The sequence below is a fragment of the Diceros bicornis genome, chromosome 36 (genome assembly GCF_020826845.1).
Source record: "Diceros bicornis minor isolate mBicDic1 chromosome 36, mDicBic1.mat.cur, whole genome shotgun sequence".
Lineage (NCBI taxonomy): Eukaryota > Metazoa > Chordata > Mammalia > Perissodactyla > Rhinocerotidae > Diceros > Diceros bicornis.
Window position 1 is genome coordinate 22,530,460 of NC_080775.1, and position 17,909 is coordinate 22,548,368.

Genomic DNA, 17,909 nt, shown 5'->3' on the forward strand with positions numbered 1-17,909 from the left:
AATTTTTCCTCCTCCCCTTACACACACACACACACACACACACACACACACACACACACTTACACACACACCATGTGCCCTTCTAAGCCCAGAATAAATGTATCTCCACTTTGTACAATACTCCCTTCTCATCCTTTTGGAATAGATTGGGTGGAATAGGACACTCAATTGGGATAGATTTCTTTCAATATTGGACGCCTCCAGTTTCTGATTTTTAGCACTCGTGTGGAATTTATTGAATTCTATCTGGTATTATGATTATTTTTCACATACCAAAATTTTCTTGCTTAAATTGAAACCCCAAGTAGGCTGGATTCATGACTTATATTTCTCCCACAAGCCTTGCCCTGTAATTTATATATTCAAATAGTTGATGGCATAAAAAAGGAGCAAGCGATTAAACTTTGAAAATGTCAATACACAGTTTGGAGCCAGACAAATCTCTCTCTCTACTTACCTCCTTGCCTATTCATCCACCAATGAACATAGAAAATATCCTTATTGTTGGGGATTCACACATTAAATCTCTGTTTTCTGAGGTAGTTTTGCTAAAGTTTGCAAGAAAGGTAAAAGTTCTGCTATCTTTAATCATAAATTGATGTTCTTTCTGAGGATTAATTTTACAGGAGTTAATTTTGTAATTTCCAAGTGTTTGTTTCCATATTTATTTAGAAAGAAATTCATTTAAGTATTGAAGCACTCATTAACACAACTTGGCAGCCTTTATGGGAAGGAAGTCCAAATGAAATACTTCTATTTATAGCAGCAGGAGACTATAGTTCAGGAGTTCCAGTACATTGTCTGTTTTTAATCACTCAGTAAGATTGCCCTCCCTGAGGCACTTAGCCGGGTGTACTGGATGTCGTCTTCTATGTGCCAAATGATTCTTCTTACTTCAGGTAGCACACTCAGTGAGAAACACCCCTGCTTTGTTTTATAGGTGGCTCTGGGTAATCACTGGGTCGAGCTCGCCAATCTTACAAAGCTATCCTGCAATTTTAGAAAACAGGTCAACTTATCTATGCTTTCTGCCATTCTAATTAACCTTCCTACTATTGGTTCCTAATTTTCTAAAATCTTACTATGCATATGAAGATGTTCAGTGTATCTATCTTACAAAAAAGGAAAAGGGTTAAGATGATATAGCTGGGAAATAACAATTTTTGATCCGAATTTTTTTTTTTTTTTTTTTTTGGTGAGGAAGGTTAGCCCTGAGCTAACATCTGTTGCCCGTCCTGCTTTTTTACTGAGGAAGATTGGCCCTGGGCTAACATCCATGCCCATCTTCCTCTACTTTATATGTGGGATGCCTGCCACAGCATGGCTTTATAAGCAGTGTCTAGGTCCACGCCCAGGATCCAAACCTGTGAACCCTGGGCCACTGAAGCGGAGTTCACAAACTTAACCACTACACCACCAGGCCGGCCCCAGAAATTTTATCATAATATATTGTTAGTGCATTTAATACATGTTTAGACTCTCTTCTTTACTTAGCTGCAGTAAATAGAATATTAAATTAGAAAATATAAAACTTTGAATATTTGTTATGATTATAGAGTTTTGTGTAATTCTCCAATAGCAGTTGATAGGATTATTTTTGTATTTTTTTCCTCAAAATAAATTAAAGAGAAAACTCATGGACTTCAGTTGATCCTCCCTTCCCAGGCTTCAAGTAATACTTAAAGATAATTCCCACCCCTAATTTACTGCTAGTGGAACAGAATGCTCAGTACTTGTGAATATACAATTTAGGAGATTCACCTGCCTACTCTGGCCTAGCACCATTTTCTTGGCTTTCAAATATATATATATACAAAATTATGGTTAAGATTTGTTATAGCAAAAGATGCAATGCAGGAACAGCAGGAAAAAGATACACATAAGCAAAGGCTGGAGAAGTCACACACAAGCTGCCTAGTTGTCCCTCTCTCTCTGCTAGCATAGCATAGGAAGCAATTTTCTCGTGTGAGATAGCTCCACCCAAGGAAGCCTATGTGAGTCCAGGTGGGATCCAGAATTCATAAAGGTGCAAACTCCCATCTCCTATAGGAAAAAAACAATTTGAATGACAGTACATTTTTCTCAGGCCAGAAGGAAGTGGCACAACATTTTTCAAGTGCTAAAAGAATCAAACACGTATTCTCTATCTGGTGAAACTATCCTTCAGCCATGAGGAGGGGAAATAAAGATCCTTCAGCAAAGAAAAGGGGAAATAAAGACATTCTCAGGGGAAGGAAAACAAAGAATTTATTGCTAGCAGGCCTAGCTTTACAGATTGGCTAACTGAAAGAAGTTCTTCAAACAAAAAGAAAATGATGAAAGAATCTAGAAAGACCAGGAAGAAAGAAGAAACAACAAAATGATATGAAATATGGGTGTAAACAATAGATCACCCATTTCCTTATGAGTTTTATAAATCATATTTGGCGATTGAAACAAAAATTATAACAACATCTGGTACTCAAGACAATGATATTTAAAAGTGGAGAAGGTAAAGAGAACTCAATGGATGTGAGGTTTCCACTTCCCTCAAAGTGGTGAAATGTGGATACCAGCAGACTGTGATAAGCCAGGTATGTATTTTATAATACCTACAGTAACCACTGCAAACCAATACAAAGAGCTACACTCAAAACCAGTATAAATAAATCAAGATGGAAAACTAAAAAATGTTCAAGTAACCCACAGAGGCAAGAAAAGGCAAGAAAAGAAACACAGAGGATTAAGAACCGATCAAAAGGCAGATATTGGCAGAGTGGATTAAAAGGTTGTGATCTAACTATACACTGTTTAAAGAAACTTACTTCAAATTCATTGATATAGGTAGATTGAAAGGATGGAAAAAGATACTATTTAACCATTAATTTTTTAAAAAGCAGGAGTGGCTTTTTCAATATGTAATAAAGTAGACTTGAGAGCAAAGAAAATTTCTAGAGACAAAGAGGGACATTACATATGATAAAATGGATCAATCCGTGAGGAAGACGTAATGATCTAATGTATATTAGATACAGCAAACAACACAGCCTCAAAATATGTGAGGCAAAAACTGATAGAGTAGAAAGGAGAAATAGACAAATACAAAATTATGGTTGAGGACTTCAACACTCCCCTCTGAGCAACTGATAGAACTACTTGACCTAAAATCATCAAGGATATAAAAGATCTGAACAACACCAGTGATAAATAGGATCTAATTGAAATATTATAGAACACACTACCACCTCCAACAGAATACAGATTTTTTCAGCTGTATATGGATCATTGGGTCAAAAAACAAAGCTCGGCAAATTTGAAATAATTGAAATCCTGCAGAATATGTTCTCTGACCAAAATAGAATCAAACTATAAATTAATAACGGAAAGAGAACAAGAACATCTCTAAATATGTTGAAATTGAAGGACACACTTCTAAATAATCTATGGGACAAAAGGAAGTCTCAAAGGAAATTTAAAAATATAGAGAATTGAATGAAAATACAACATATCAAAATTTATGGGATATGGCCAAAGCTGTGCTGAGAGAGAAATTTATTTCACTAATATATTAGAAAGAAAGAGAGGCCTTAAATCAATAATCTAAGCTCTTACCTCAAGAAACTAGAAAAAGAAGAGCAAAATAAATCCAATACAAGCAGAAGGAAGAAAATAATAAGGAGCAGAAAGCGATGAAATTGGAAACAGTAAAACAATAGAGGAGGTCAATGAAATCAAAAGCTGATTTTTAAAAAAGATCAATAACATTGATAAACCTCTAGCAAGACTGACAAAGAATAAAAGAGGGAAGACATAAATTGTCAATATCAGAGATGAAAGAGAGAATTATCATTACAAACCCTACACACTTAAAGGATAATACAATGAGCACCTTAATTCAGCAACTTAGATGAAATGGACCAATTCATCAAAAACTGCAAACTATCAAAAGTCACCAAAGATGAAATAGAGGACCTAAATAGTTCAATAACTATTAAAGAAATTGAATTTGTAAAACCTTTCCAAAAAAGAAATCTCCTGACCCAGGTGGTTCCATTTGTGAATTCTAGCAAACATTTCAAGAATTAACACCAACTCAAAACAATCTTTTGCAGAAAATAGAAGAGAATGTTTTCTAACTCATGTTATGATACCAGCATTATCCTGATGCCAATACCCGACGAAGGCATTATAAGAAAATTACAGTTCAATATCTGTCATGAACAAAGACGCAAAAATTCTTTCTGAAATATTAGCAAATCAAATCCAGCAATATATAAAAAGAATAATTTATCCAAGAGGAGATTATCTCAGGAATGCAAGGCTTGTTCAATATTTGAAAATCAATCAATGTAATCCACTATATTAACAGTATAGAGAAGAAAAACCAGATGATCGTATTAACTGATGCAAAAAAATCATTTGACAAATTCCACATCCCTTCATGTTAAAAAATAAAACTGTCAGCAAGATAGGAATATAAGGGAATTTCCTCAACTTGATAAAAGCCATCCACAAAAAAATCTACTGACTACCTAATACTTAATGGTGAAAAACTGGATGCTTTCCTGCAAAGATTATGAACAAGACAAGGATAACTGTCCTTATCATTCCTATTCAACATTATATTGGAAGTCCTAGACATGGCAATAAGGCAATTTAAAAAAGTATACAGATTGGAAAGTGAGGGGGAAAAAACTTTCTATTTGCAGACAACATGATTTTCTAAATACAAAATCCTTAAGGAATCCACTTAAAAAAAAAACCCTCCTATAACTAATAGGTGAGTTTAACAACATGTCAGAATATAAGGTTAACATGCAAAAATCATATTTCTATATACTAGCAATAAACAATTGAAAACCAAAAAATTTTGAATATCATTTTTAATAGTTCTAAAAAATGAAATGTGATCTAAAAATGAGAGTGAAACAAAACATGTATAGGACTTAAATATTGAGGACTATAAAACACAAAGGAAATCAAAGAATCACTAAATAAGTGAAGAGAGACATCGTATTCATGTACTAGAAAACTCAACATAGTAAAGATGTCAGTTTTCCCCAAATTGATCTCAGGATTTGATACAATTCTATTAGAATTCCAGCAGGATTTTTTGTAGATATAGACATACTGATTCTAAAACGTTTATGGAAAGGTAAATAAATTATAATAGCCAAAATAATTTTGAAAAAGAAGAATAAAGTTGAAAGAATCATTCTACCCGATTTTGTGACTTACTATAAAGCTACAGTAACCAAGACAGTATGGTGTTGGTGAAGGGATAGACAGAGACATGAACAAACAGAATGGAGTCCAATGATAAATGATACAAAAATGGCCAATGGATTTTTTTAACTGAAATTTGTATGAGATAATTGCAGATTCACATGCTGTTGTAAGAAATAACATAGATTTCTTTGCTTGCTTTCAATAGCATTTTTTAATATTCAGTATACCAATCCTATGCATGTTTTGTAAAGTTTAATACCTAAGGATTTAATTTTCTTGGAGCAATTATAAATGCTCCAGAAATTTTTTTGGTTTCCACATGTTCATTGTTACTATATAGGAACGCAATTGATTTTTGGGTGTTGGTCTTACATCTTGAGACCTTGATGAACTCATTTGTTAGTTCTAGGAGTTTTCTTTGGTGGATTCCTGGGGATTTTCTACACAGACAATCATGTCATCTGCTTTGTCTTTAGTTTTCAATAGTTTGATTTTGATGTGCCTGGGAGTGGATTTCTTTGGGTTTACCTAATTGCCATTCACTGAAATTCTTGACTATATAGATTTATGTCTTTAACCAAATTGAAGAAGCCATCTCAGCCCTAAGTTATTCAATATTTTTTCTGTGCTGCAGCCTTTCTCCTCTTCTTATGGGTCTTTGATGACACCAATATTAGATCTTTTTTGTGTGTGTGTGTGAGGAAGACTAGCCCTGAGCTAACATCCGATGCCAATCCTCCTCCTTTTTTTTGCTGAGGAAGACTGGCCCTGGGCTAACATCCATGCCCATCTTCCTCCACTTTATATGGGACGCCGCCACAGCATGGCTTAACAAGTGGTGCGTCAGTGTGCGTCTGGGATCCGAACCGGCGAACCCTGGGCCACCGCAGCTGAGTGCGTGCACTTAACCGCTTGTGCCACTGGGCCAGCCCCTAGATCTTTTTTTATTGCACCACAAGTCCCTGAGATTCTGTCAATTGCTTTTTCAATCTTTTGTTCTTTGTGTTGTTCAAATTGGATAATTTTTATTGATCTATCTTCAATTTAATAGATTCTTTCCTCTGTTATCTCCATTCTGCTGTTAAACTCATGCGGGGAGCTGTGTTTAAGTTTTGGTTGTTGTATTTTTCAATTCAAAATTTCTATTTTTGTGTCGTCTCTTTCTTTCTAAGACTTTGTAACTCTCTATTCATTTCAAGAGTGTTTGACCTTACTTATTGGAGCATTTTACATCTGTGTCCTCTCAGCATTGGTGTCTATTGATTATCTTTTCCCATATGAGTTGAGATTTTTCTGGTTCTTCATATGCTGAGTAACTAGATTATAATATTATGAGTCCATAAGTCTTATTATTTATGAGTCTTATACATATTCTAAGAAGACTAATCCTTTTTGTGTATGTTTTAGCAGACAATTGATCCAGTTGGTTTCAGTCTTCGAATTCCAACCAGTGTTCTGTGATTGTCATTCCACTGTCAGTCCAGTTTTCAAAGACTTGGCAATGCTACTTGGAGCAGTCCTGTGTGTGTGCCAGCTAGTGCCTGGTTTGGGACTTGGGTGATGGTCTATCCCATAGTTCCATCCTCAAACTCTATGATGTGCCGTTTAAGGTTAGAACCGTGCATGTGCAGCTCAGGGGGAGGCCTAAGAATTCATCAACAATTTTATGAGGTTGCTTTCCGGAGCTCCTCTCTCTCCATGACATCCCTTGTTTTTTTCTGGTTCCTTGGGGCTTCCTTTTTTGTCCTGAAGCCAGAAAACTTTACTTACCCTGCCCTGCTACACTCTTGCCATGACTGCACTTATGTCTGCAGCCAAACAGCTGTAGACATAACAACAGCAGGAGGACTGAGCAAGTATATAGCAGTTTTAGGTTCTTATGAGACCCCAATGTCACCACTGCCAGCACTGTCACAGGATTCCTTAGGGGCTGAGGCACAAGAGAATGGAGAAAAAACAAAAACAGGGCTTTCCTCCACTCTGTCTTTCTCAAGAGGGTTTCTCCTTGAGCTCTCTCTGTGCTGATGTCCACTTTTAGATTTTGGGCTATGTTTAGCTCAGCTTTGAGAATACTGGAGGAAAATAAAAACATAAACTCACCATCCATTCAATAGTAATTCAAAGATTGCTCTTCTCCGATCTTCCTGCTACTATTTGTTTTTCAGAGTCTTCAAATAGCTGTTGCAGGCATCGTGTCCAGGTTTTATCACGGTGTTCAGCATGAGAGACAGAGTGAAGTGTGCTTACTCCATGTTACCTGGAGGGAGAACCCATATCACTGCTTTTGTTCAACTCATTGATTAATGAGGGAACCAGTAAGACATTAATACTGGTTCAAGGAACATTTGAGGAGCTAGGCATTTATATCCAATTTAATTAAGAAATGTTAGGAAAAGATTACGGGGGACTGGCCCTGGGGCGTAGTGGTTGGGTTCGGCACGCTCCTCTTCGGCGGCCTGGGTTTGCGGGTTCAGATCCTGGGTGTGGGCCTGCGATGCTCGTCAGCCATGCTGTGGCGGCGACCCACATGTGGAATAGAGGAGGACGGGCACAGATGTTAGCTCAAGGCGAATCTTCCTCAAGCAAAAAGAGGAGGATTGGCAACAGGTGTTAGCTCAGGGCGAATCTTCCTCAACAACAAAAATAATGCTGAGTACATAAAAAATTGTTTAACATCCTACAGGACAATAAACTGTAACCTTTGGGAGTATCTTTTCCATTGGACAGAAATCATTTGCATCTCTTCTAAACAAAAATCTACACGTTAACTAGTAACTTCTCTAAGTCTGGAACTTTTAATTAATAGTATCTTTTAATTAAGCAGTATCTTTACTGTTTACTGAGTACATTTCATTTTTCCTAAGTACAGAACTAAGTACATTCCCTATATAAACTTTAGATAAGTCTTTGCCCCTGCATGGCATGGAAATTCCATGTCATCCTTATTTTGTTTTGCTTTTTTCCATGTTTTGGATAATTTTTCTTAAAAATAGTGATCCAAATTCCGCTTGCAGAAGGTCTCAACTGAAGCAAGAAGTGATATAAGTCTGGCTTAGACTTGCCGAGGAGGCAACCTATTTTTTTCCAATTCAATAAATATTTATTACATACCTACCATGTGCCAGACATCTTGCTAAGCAATTGTGCAGAGGACAATGCATGACTTTCATAATATATATCAATTGTGTAGTGTTATCTTGAAAATTAATTTCTTCTGCATACTATAAAGACTATGATATTTTATCCTTGTCATCGAAAATTTGAAAACTATATATGATATAGTGGTTGAGGTATAAAATACTCTATTTCTGTGATACTCTTCAGATGAAGTCAGAGCACAGCTAATGCTTATTCATTTTGTGATTTTGATTGCTGTTGTTTACTCTCACAGGAAAGGGAGAGGGAAAAAAGAGGAGGAAAAAGTGAAAGAGGAAGAAGAGTTTATGGCAGTCCCCAAACTGACTGGAGAAGGAAGCTCAGATAAAGCGTGGTGCCCTCCCTCTGATCCTGACTTCTGTGTGTATGTCTATGAAGTGACCAAATCAATACTTCCCATAACCAACATTAAGGAACAGATTGAGGCTCTTGCCAAGTAAGCTGTCTATATATACAGATACATTTTCAGTCTCTGAAAAAAGGTTTTGATTTTAGTGGTTTGCATTTTTTAGCCAATTTTCAGACAACTACACCACAATAAAATTGAGCTTTTATTGTGGTGCACCCTCCCTCTGACTCCAAAGCAGAAACACAATGAATTGAAAAAATTCTCAATTTCTGTTTTAGGTCATATTTCCAGCAAGAATCAGAACTAGGAGCTGGAAATTGCTTAAAGAAAAATGCCTTTGTAATTTTCTCCAGCTAAACCATTAAAAGTATCTTTCAATGAGACCCTGAAGAAGTTATGAATGAATCAAAAGTTTGAAAATTAAATTATTCATTAGATATATGAGGTGTTCACAATTTCAAGGTATCTCATTGTGAATTATTTGTAAACTCACAAATTATTATTATTATTAATTTTTTTATTTTTTTGGTGAGGAAGATTAGCCCTGAGCTAACATCTGTTGCCAATCCTCTTCCTTTTGCTGAGGAAGATTGGCCCTGGGCTAACATCCCTGCCCATCTTCCTCTACTTTATAAGTGGGACACCTGCCACAGCATGGCCCGGCAAGGGGTGCGTAGGTCTGTGCCCAGGATCCTAACCTGTGAACCCCGGGCCGCGGAAGCGGAGCATGGGAACTTAACCACTACACCACCGGGCAGGCCCCAGTAAACTCACAAATTATTTTTTAATGCAAATAACCATCCCCCACTTTTATGTCGTGTCTGATATTTTGTGCTGCACATTGTTCTGGCCTGGGGGTGTGAGTATTCTAATTAATGGCTGTTTGGGCTGGCTCAGAGCTCTGTATAAGCCAGTGAAGTTGCCTTCTTAATTAGAGCATTTAATCTGATTCCACTAAGAGAAAGCTGAGAACTTGATTTGGTGACTGTAAGGGATTAGAAATCACTAGAAATGGAGGAGAGGCTTCGTGATTGACACCAACCAGTAGATGAGCTACTGGGTTGTGCAACAGCTGCAGTCTCCACGGGCACTTGTATCTACTCCAAACAGAAGTGAGTTGCAGTCCTCAAACCTGGAGGCGACAACTGCAAGAAGCACAGCCGCCAGATCATTGACTTCCTGTCAGCCAGACCTGGAAGAGAACATTTTTGGCTACTGAAGTTTTCCTGACGTCCTTGAGAAGTGATGACACCAGCAGAACTCTGAGGCAGCCCATTTCAACATTTGTCAGATTTCCTCATGCTTAGTTCCTATCAGAAATACTTTTCATCATTCCCAAGAAATTGTGTGTTTAACCTGAGCCCACCCCAACCTAGCGATACAGTGATTTGTCCCTATGCCTGTGGTTCCTGGCTGGTGGAACTGCAGGTCAGTTCAGTGGCTTCCTCCCCAGCCCTCTCTATTGTTTGTCACCATTGCCTTCTCCCACTGTTCCACATACAGCAAGAGGAAATTCTTGCTTTAAAATGTGCAATTCTGGGGCCAGCCCAGTGGCGCAAGCGGTTAAGTGCGCGTTCTCCGCTGCGGCGGCCCGGGGTTCGCCAGTTTGGATCCTGGGCGCGCATGGACGCATCGCTTGGCAAGCCATGCTGTGGCGGCGTCCCATACAAAGTGGAGGAAGATGGGCATGGATGTTAGCCCAGGGCCAGTCTTCCTCAGCAAAAAAAGAGGAGGATTGGCAGATGTTAGCACAGGGCCAATCTTCCTCACACACACAAAAAAAAATTAAAAAATAAAATAAAATGTGCAATTCCATCTGTACTGCAAGAATGTAGTAGCCTTAGTTGACAGAAGATTTTTGTAGGTGTTTACTGGCTTATTCAGTGACTTCTTTAATATTAAGAGTAATATTAGGAGTTTACTGACATCTGTAATGTTATGAGAAACTCACAGGCAAACTAGACCACATCCATTCTGCCTCCCCACCTAACTGTTACTTATTTTTCCTTTTTTCCTCTTCCTCTCTCCTCTAACTTGTGTTACATAAATGCCATGTCTTTCTCTAAGTTAAAAAAATATATTTTTTAAGAAAAAAAATAGAATTATAAAACTTGAAAATATTTGTGCATCTAATGGGAAAATTTCCTCTGTATTTGTCTTGTCTGAATTTAAATTCCTTAAAAGAAGGATCATATATTAGTATAATTCTTGGATTTCAGATTGAAACATTTAAAAATACTTTTCAAGAGTAAGGTAAGATGTTAAAACTGCATACATACTGATACAAATTTAGTGTGATATTGATTTATATCTTGTTATAAATATTGGGAAAATTAACATTCATTTCTTTCTTCGTGTTGAATGAAATTGTTAGAATTTCAGTTTATATATGATAGTTTGAATACAGTAAGCATAATGTTAACCTACTTATAGTAAGTATATTTTTAAAACTAAAGCAAACAATAGAAATCAGAAGGAATATCGTTTTTACACGTCATTATACATATAGTTACACTCAGAGTATCCCAAATGAGATATGAAACTTGACTGACTTGATCTCAATGTGATTGACACAGGTATGTGGCAGAAAAAATGGGCGGTAAAATTCCAAAAGAGAAACTGCACGATTTCAGCTGGGAGCTTCATATAAGTGAACTAAAATATCAGCTTAAATCCAATGTCATACCAATTGGACAGATCAAAAAAGGAATCTTCTACCATCGAGCCTTGCTTTTCAAGGTATGTAAGATGTTTTGCCTCATTTGCCTTTAGGTAAAGATGTTTTGTCTGTATTATAATGGAGTGAGCCAGTTGCTAACATTTAACCGGATAATATTAGTCCTATCATTTAGATTTACTTATATTTGAGATATATATGTACATATATATAGATACATACACACACACATACATATATATATTCACCAGACTATTGGAAGCATGTTCATTCAACATTTATCATACACCTACTATAGACGAAGGCCTCTCTTAGGTTCTGGAAATCTATAGTTACCAAAGTCACAGTCCCTGCATTCAGACTTGTGGGTTCCAAGGCGATGTAAGGGAAAGTTTCAGGGGAGGAAGTGATACATAGCCTGAGTATTAGAGACTACATAGGATTTCAGCAGGTAAGGAAGACCAGAGTATTCTGAACAAAGCAAACATTTTATACAAAATTAATGTGAGAGCCAATGGTCCATTTGAGGAACGTAGAGTAGTTTGTCTGGAGGAAGAAACGAGAAGGGGTTGGATGAGGCTAAAGGACCAGATCATAAAGCACCATGTGAGTTTGTGCTTGATCCTAAACTCTGTGGGTAGCCACTGAACATTGTTAAGGGGAAAGTGGTAACATGGTTTTGAAAGACCATTCAGGCAACAGAATGAGAAGTCAATTAGAGCAAGGGCCAGACTGCGGATGGGAAGACCAATTGGAAAGTCACTGGAGCAAGGAGTATGGGTGACTTATACTAAAGTCATGGTTGTGAGCAGGTGAAAGAGGAGGTAAATTTAGAGGAGATTTAGGAGATAAAACTGGAAGGAGTTGGTGACTGCCTAGGTGTGGTGTAGGAGATTGCCGAGAAGAGTAAAATTATTTCCAGGTTCTGGGTGCGGCAACTAGTAATGATGGCATTCTTCACTGACATGGGGGCCACTAGAGAAGGCTCAGGTTTAAGAGAGGGGGTTATCTTTTTTTTTTTCTCTTGTATCCAGTGTCTGGAATATAATAGGAACTGAGAAAATGGCTTGTGAACCATAGACTGAGTGTACAAAACTCCTACCCTCTACCAAATACCTATAAATCTCATCACATCCATGTAGATCTTGCCTCCAGTTCCAAGCTAATTCTATTTATAATCCAAATGCCAGTCTTTCTTATTTCTCTGGATTTCTTGCTCTATTAATTCTTCTTTCCTGTCTTAAATTTCTTTCTCTCTATTAGCTGTTTCTCCTTTAAAATCTAAACTTCAGTCTACAATATTGAAAGAGAAAATATAAGTCTTTTCTCATAATGTCTACAACTACTCCTATAGCTCCTATTACCACGATGACCATCATTTTGAGCTATGTGCCAGGCTCTTGACAAGTATAGTTGTGAAGAGTCTCAAAAAGGCAAGAAAGTTGAAATTCCTACCCTTGTATTAAAGATAGGAAAACTGATACTTAGAGAGGGAATTTACCCAAGGTCAACCAGAGTTACAGCTGGAATTTGAACCCATGCCTATCTGAATCAAAACCTAACATACTGCTTCTATCTGTAGATAATTCTCATTGCCGGCCAAAATTCTGAGTCATCTCAACTCCTTGTCCCTCCTTGCACACCTCATTTTTCCCCTCAGCTCACTGCAGTCTGGCCTTTACTCCCTCTCAGTAGGGATCATAGTGATCTATTGTCTGTCTTACTTGATATGTCAAAGAATTTGTCATTGATCCTTCTCTTTCTTTGACACCACTCTATTCAGTAACTTTTGTCCTCTCTTTCCACTTCATCTCAATCTCCTTTGGAGACCTCTTTCCTTCTACTCCTCTCTTAAATGTTAGGGTCCCTCAAGGTTCTGACCCAGACTCTTCTCTTTTCTCCCTTTATGTACTTCATATGGTGATGTCATCCTCTCACATGGCCTTAAATACCAGCTAAATGCCTAAAGTTTCCAGATCCTTTCCTCTGTCCCACAAACCTCTCCTGATTCCCGACCTATGTAACCGTTTACCCTGTAGCTAGCTGCACTCGAGTGCCTCATAGAAACTGTATTAGTCAGCTAGGGCTGCTATAACAAAATACTGTACATGGGATGGCTTAAACAATAAACATTTATTCCTCACAGTTCTGGAGGCTGAGAAGTCCAAGATCAAGGTGCCATCAGAGTCAGTGTCTGGTGAGGGCCCACTTCCGAGTTTGCATCGGCCACTTTCTTATTGTACCCTAACATGAGGACTCTGGTCTCTTCCTCCTCTTACAAGGGCACTAATCCCCCAGCAGGGGCTCCACCCTCATGACCTCATCTAAACCTAATTACCTCCTAAAGGACCCACCTCACATTGAGAATTACCATCATGTTGAGGATGAGGGTTTCAACATATGAATTTGGGGAGGACAACCATTCAGTCCACAGCATTATGCCAAACTGAATTCATTACCCTCATGCCTCAACTGAGTCATGCAATTAATTACCCAGGTCTAGCCCACCACTGAAATCCGGAACACCAATGCTCGCTGATAAAATCTCTTATCCTTCCATCCCTCCTAAATTTTTCACTCCTCCTGTATTTACTCTTCATCTCCACCATTTTCTTCCAGTTTGTTGGCTCCTGTTTAGCTTTATTCTTCCCCCTTAGCAGCCTAGATAAATCACCCATAGACCTTATAATTTGCTCACTAATTTCCTTCATTTTCTTGCCCCATCCTTCCACCCCTCTACCTTGCCGGCCCACTCTGAATCAATCCAATTGCCTGCCCCTCTCCATGATGACACTCAGGCTGCAGAACATGCCAGTGGGGAGTGCCACTGCTGATTCATAGTGTCCAATGCTGGCGGACTTGTGTGTTGCCTGGTCACCCTTTTCCAGCTCCTGGTCCCGGGCTTTTCCTCCTCAGCAGCTGTGCCCCACCTCTGCCCTTCCTCCTAAGCCTTTTCATCTCCACCTCTTCTTCTAAGCAGATGACCTTGTTTCCCACTTCACAAAGAAAATAGAGACTTTCAGATGGGAACTCATTCCACTCAGTTGAAGGCAGTATTACCCTGAGGTTAAGACCTCAGACTCCGGAGACAGATCTCCTGGCTCTCCCATTAGGTCACCACTTACTGGGGCCTTGGGAAAATTATCTGACCTCAGTTTTACTCTCTACAAAATGGGGAATACAATAATATCTATTCCACAGGGTTGTTTTGATGATTTAAAGTGCCTTGACATGGAGTAAGAGATCAGTAAGTGTTATTTTGGAAAACAGAATATAATTATATGTTTATTTTTGTCTCTCTGCCACACTAGACTGTGAGTGCCATACTCTCAGATACTGTTGTAGTGCCATACTCTCAGATACTGTTGTAGAGCCATACTCTCAGATACTGTTGTGTTAGAGTTGACTGCTTACCAGGCAGTCTCAGACTAGACAGAACAGGAGGCCCTAAAAATGACAACCAGGTCCTAATTATCTTGGTCTACCCAAGACTACCTGGTGCAGTCATTACATAGTAAGTAATCAATAAATTACATTCATATATAAATATACAGGTTGTTAACACAATTCTTGCCTTCTAGTACTAGGAACATTAGTTGTGTACTTGCCCTGTGCCAGCATTCACGGCTCTCAGCACTTGACACGTATTAATTCCGTTCATCTTTATAACCACCCCACGAGGAAGGCGGGTGGGTATACTGTTCTTATCCTCATTTCACAGAGAAAGAGATGGAAACACAGAGAGGCTGAGTCATTTGCTTGAGGTGACAACAACTAGTAAGTGGCTGAGCCGAAATTCAAACCCAGGCAGTCTGAGCCAGCTCTCTTATCCACTATGATGTGGCTAAGAAGTTTCCAGATTATTTTAAAGGCACTTTTTTAATAACCTCAAAATCAGGGCAAATTGAAGAGAGAGCTTCCAAGGAACATATGCAGCCCCCGAGGGGGTGGCGGCAGGCAGCTCAAGAAGGGCAGCCACTCACAATTCTGCTCCTCTTACTCCGCAGCACCCGGCTCCATCACACAGAATAAATCGGCTAGAAATAGGTCCCCACCAATTTGATCCCTCCATTCAATCTCACCGCACATCACACCCAAAGAGCAGCCCAGAAGCATGGAAAGATTGATAGATGCACGGGTGCTGAAAGCCTGCGGAATAGCTTTTCTCCAATGACATTATCAATCTTGTGCTGATACAATGCAGCGTAACTGCCTGAAAAATGTCACTTCCCAGCAGGACCTACACAGAGATTTTGAGTCTACAGAATCTTGAGGAACAGGGGAACTTAGCACATCTTCTTGGCTCCTATAACAATATTCCACGTTTTTTCAGCCTTCTGTCTAAGCACGTCTTTGCAAGAGTTGTATATTTCACCTTCAACCAAGGTGGGTCTTACAACTGAGGATTTCCCCCCACCCGCCTCCCTCCTCACTCTTGGTTGATCTCGTGTTTTCTCCCACAGGCTCTGGCGGATAAAATTGGCGTCGGCTGCTCTCTGGTTCGTGGGGAGTACGGCAGAGCTTGGAATGAAGTAAAGCTGAGGACTGAGTCTCGTAGGGGGGTGACCGGGGGTCTCCCTCCTCCCGAGGTATACATAGTTGACCTCGTATTCCATCCAGGAGGACTGATGAAGTTAAGAAGCAGAGAGGCAGACCTGTACAGATTTCTCTAAACCATCAAACGAACACAAAAGGGGGTCCAACCAGAAATTCATTAGATACATTCTCTATGAAGTTCACCTATTAATTTTGTTTCTTTAAATAAAAGTATTAGAAATGCTCTCTCTGTGTAGAAATGAAGACACTTGGATTGAACTTGGGTGTGCTTCTGATTTCAGGCTTTTGGCAAGAGTTCCGTCTGATTAGATAAGATTATGGGCACTGTCCCATAAGCACTGTAAAGCTTATGATTGTCGAAATTAATCCACCCCACTGTTTCCTAAGGGGCATCTCTGCTGTTCCCAGGACAACACCGTGGCCTCGTGACTGTCATTCTTCACACCCAGGATGCTGCAGGAACACTTGGTTAAATGAGGTCCATGGCTTTTTAATGTCTTCAGTCACCTTATCCCACTTTCATAAAGTAAGATTATGATAGTTTGATTATTATAGATCTACTTTAGTATTATAAATTCTTTCTACAAATTTTTTGTTCACATTTCTTAAAACCATTAAGAACACTGTTTAATATACTTCACTGAACTAAAAATATTTCTAAAAATGTTTCCATAAACTGTATTTGTCTTAGTCTTGTCTATTTGACTTGGAAATATGCCTTCAGTTAAAAACGATTCTGCTTTGCTTTAATACATTTTAATGCTGGGTCACAAAAATGTTACTTTAAATTTATATAACCTAAAAATTCTTGTTTTCCAGAAATTTTTGAAATATAGAAATAGAGTAAATCTTTACTAAGGGATTGTGTTTTCAGTATTGAGCACAAAACAGGGAGAGACACATTTCAAACGGTAAGAGAAATAAAAACAAGTAATATGATGAATCTCGTCAAGTGTATATTTCCTAGTCAAGCTGTAAGTCTAAAATTTACTTGTGTAATCATTTTACTAGAAGGTTTTTAAAAGTGAGTGTGATTTTAGAAATTAAGGCTCAGATTATTCTGTATGAACCCATGTGTGATTTCAAAGAACGTGTAATTCTTTATTTCAAAATACAGTTCTGTATATCAAATGGTGTGATAATTATATTTATCTTGCAATTTCATGAACTAGAGCATGGATTACAGGATACAAACCCATCGAAGCATTTTCAAGCCTGTTTTGATCTAGAAAACATTTAAAGTGGATTACAAAGATATTTAAGATGTAGCAAGATAAAAATAAATGAAAAACAGGCATAAGTGTAGGAAAGAAAGTTCAACAAGGCCAGATAAGCTTAGAATTCAAATGTCTCCACGAAAATCCCATCCATTTGTTAGAGGTGGGTGAAGACTTGACTCTAAGCAAGCTGGCAGTCTATGCAGAGGGAAATGTTATCAGTTACATGATTCATAAGAATCCCCTAGATACAAGCACAAAGCAGTTTCTCAGGAAGAACGAAGACCAGGGGAATTCCTCTTTGGGAGCCTCATACAGATGACAAATGTAATATAAAAAATAATGTCTTTGAAAAACCACCTTCTAGTAAGTTCTGGAAGAGTTGTCATATGCCAATGGCCTGACATCAAAATGGAATGAGGCAAAAGTTCCGTATGGTCCAGGTAGACGTTACTTTTTTTTTTTTCATCTTTGAGACAATTATGTATACTGTCTTTTTCAACTGGGTTCTGGGCAATTATTGAACAGGAATGAGTTAAATTATATTCTCAGACAGGTCTTTGAAGTTTACCTATTCTGTGTTACCAGGGAAGTGTAGAGCCATAAAATTTAATAATAAGCCAATCTATTATTTAAAAAAATCACATTCACATTAGCAACAAAAATTATAAAATACCTACAAATAGATTTATCAAGGAATATACAAGAAAAACTATAAAATTTTAATCAGATCTGAATAAATGAA

At 38.2% G+C, this 17,909-nt stretch overlaps 1 protein-coding gene across 1 annotated transcript in view; it reads left to right on the forward strand.

Moving 5' to 3' along the window:
• The window catches only part of ARMC3 (armadillo repeat containing 3), a 93,280-nt gene extending 77,110 nt beyond the window's left edge, over positions 1-16,170 (forward strand). The window contains exons 16-18 of the mRNA XM_058532565.1: positions 8,600-8,800; positions 11,290-11,452; positions 15,854-16,170. Of these exons, the coding sequence (XP_058388548.1) occupies positions 8,600-8,800; positions 11,290-11,452; positions 15,854-16,063 (574 nt within the window). The 3' untranslated portion in view covers positions 16,064-16,170. The remainder of the gene's footprint in view (positions 1-8,599; positions 8,801-11,289; positions 11,453-15,853) is intronic.
• Positions 16,171-17,909: the final 1,739 nt, after the last annotated feature.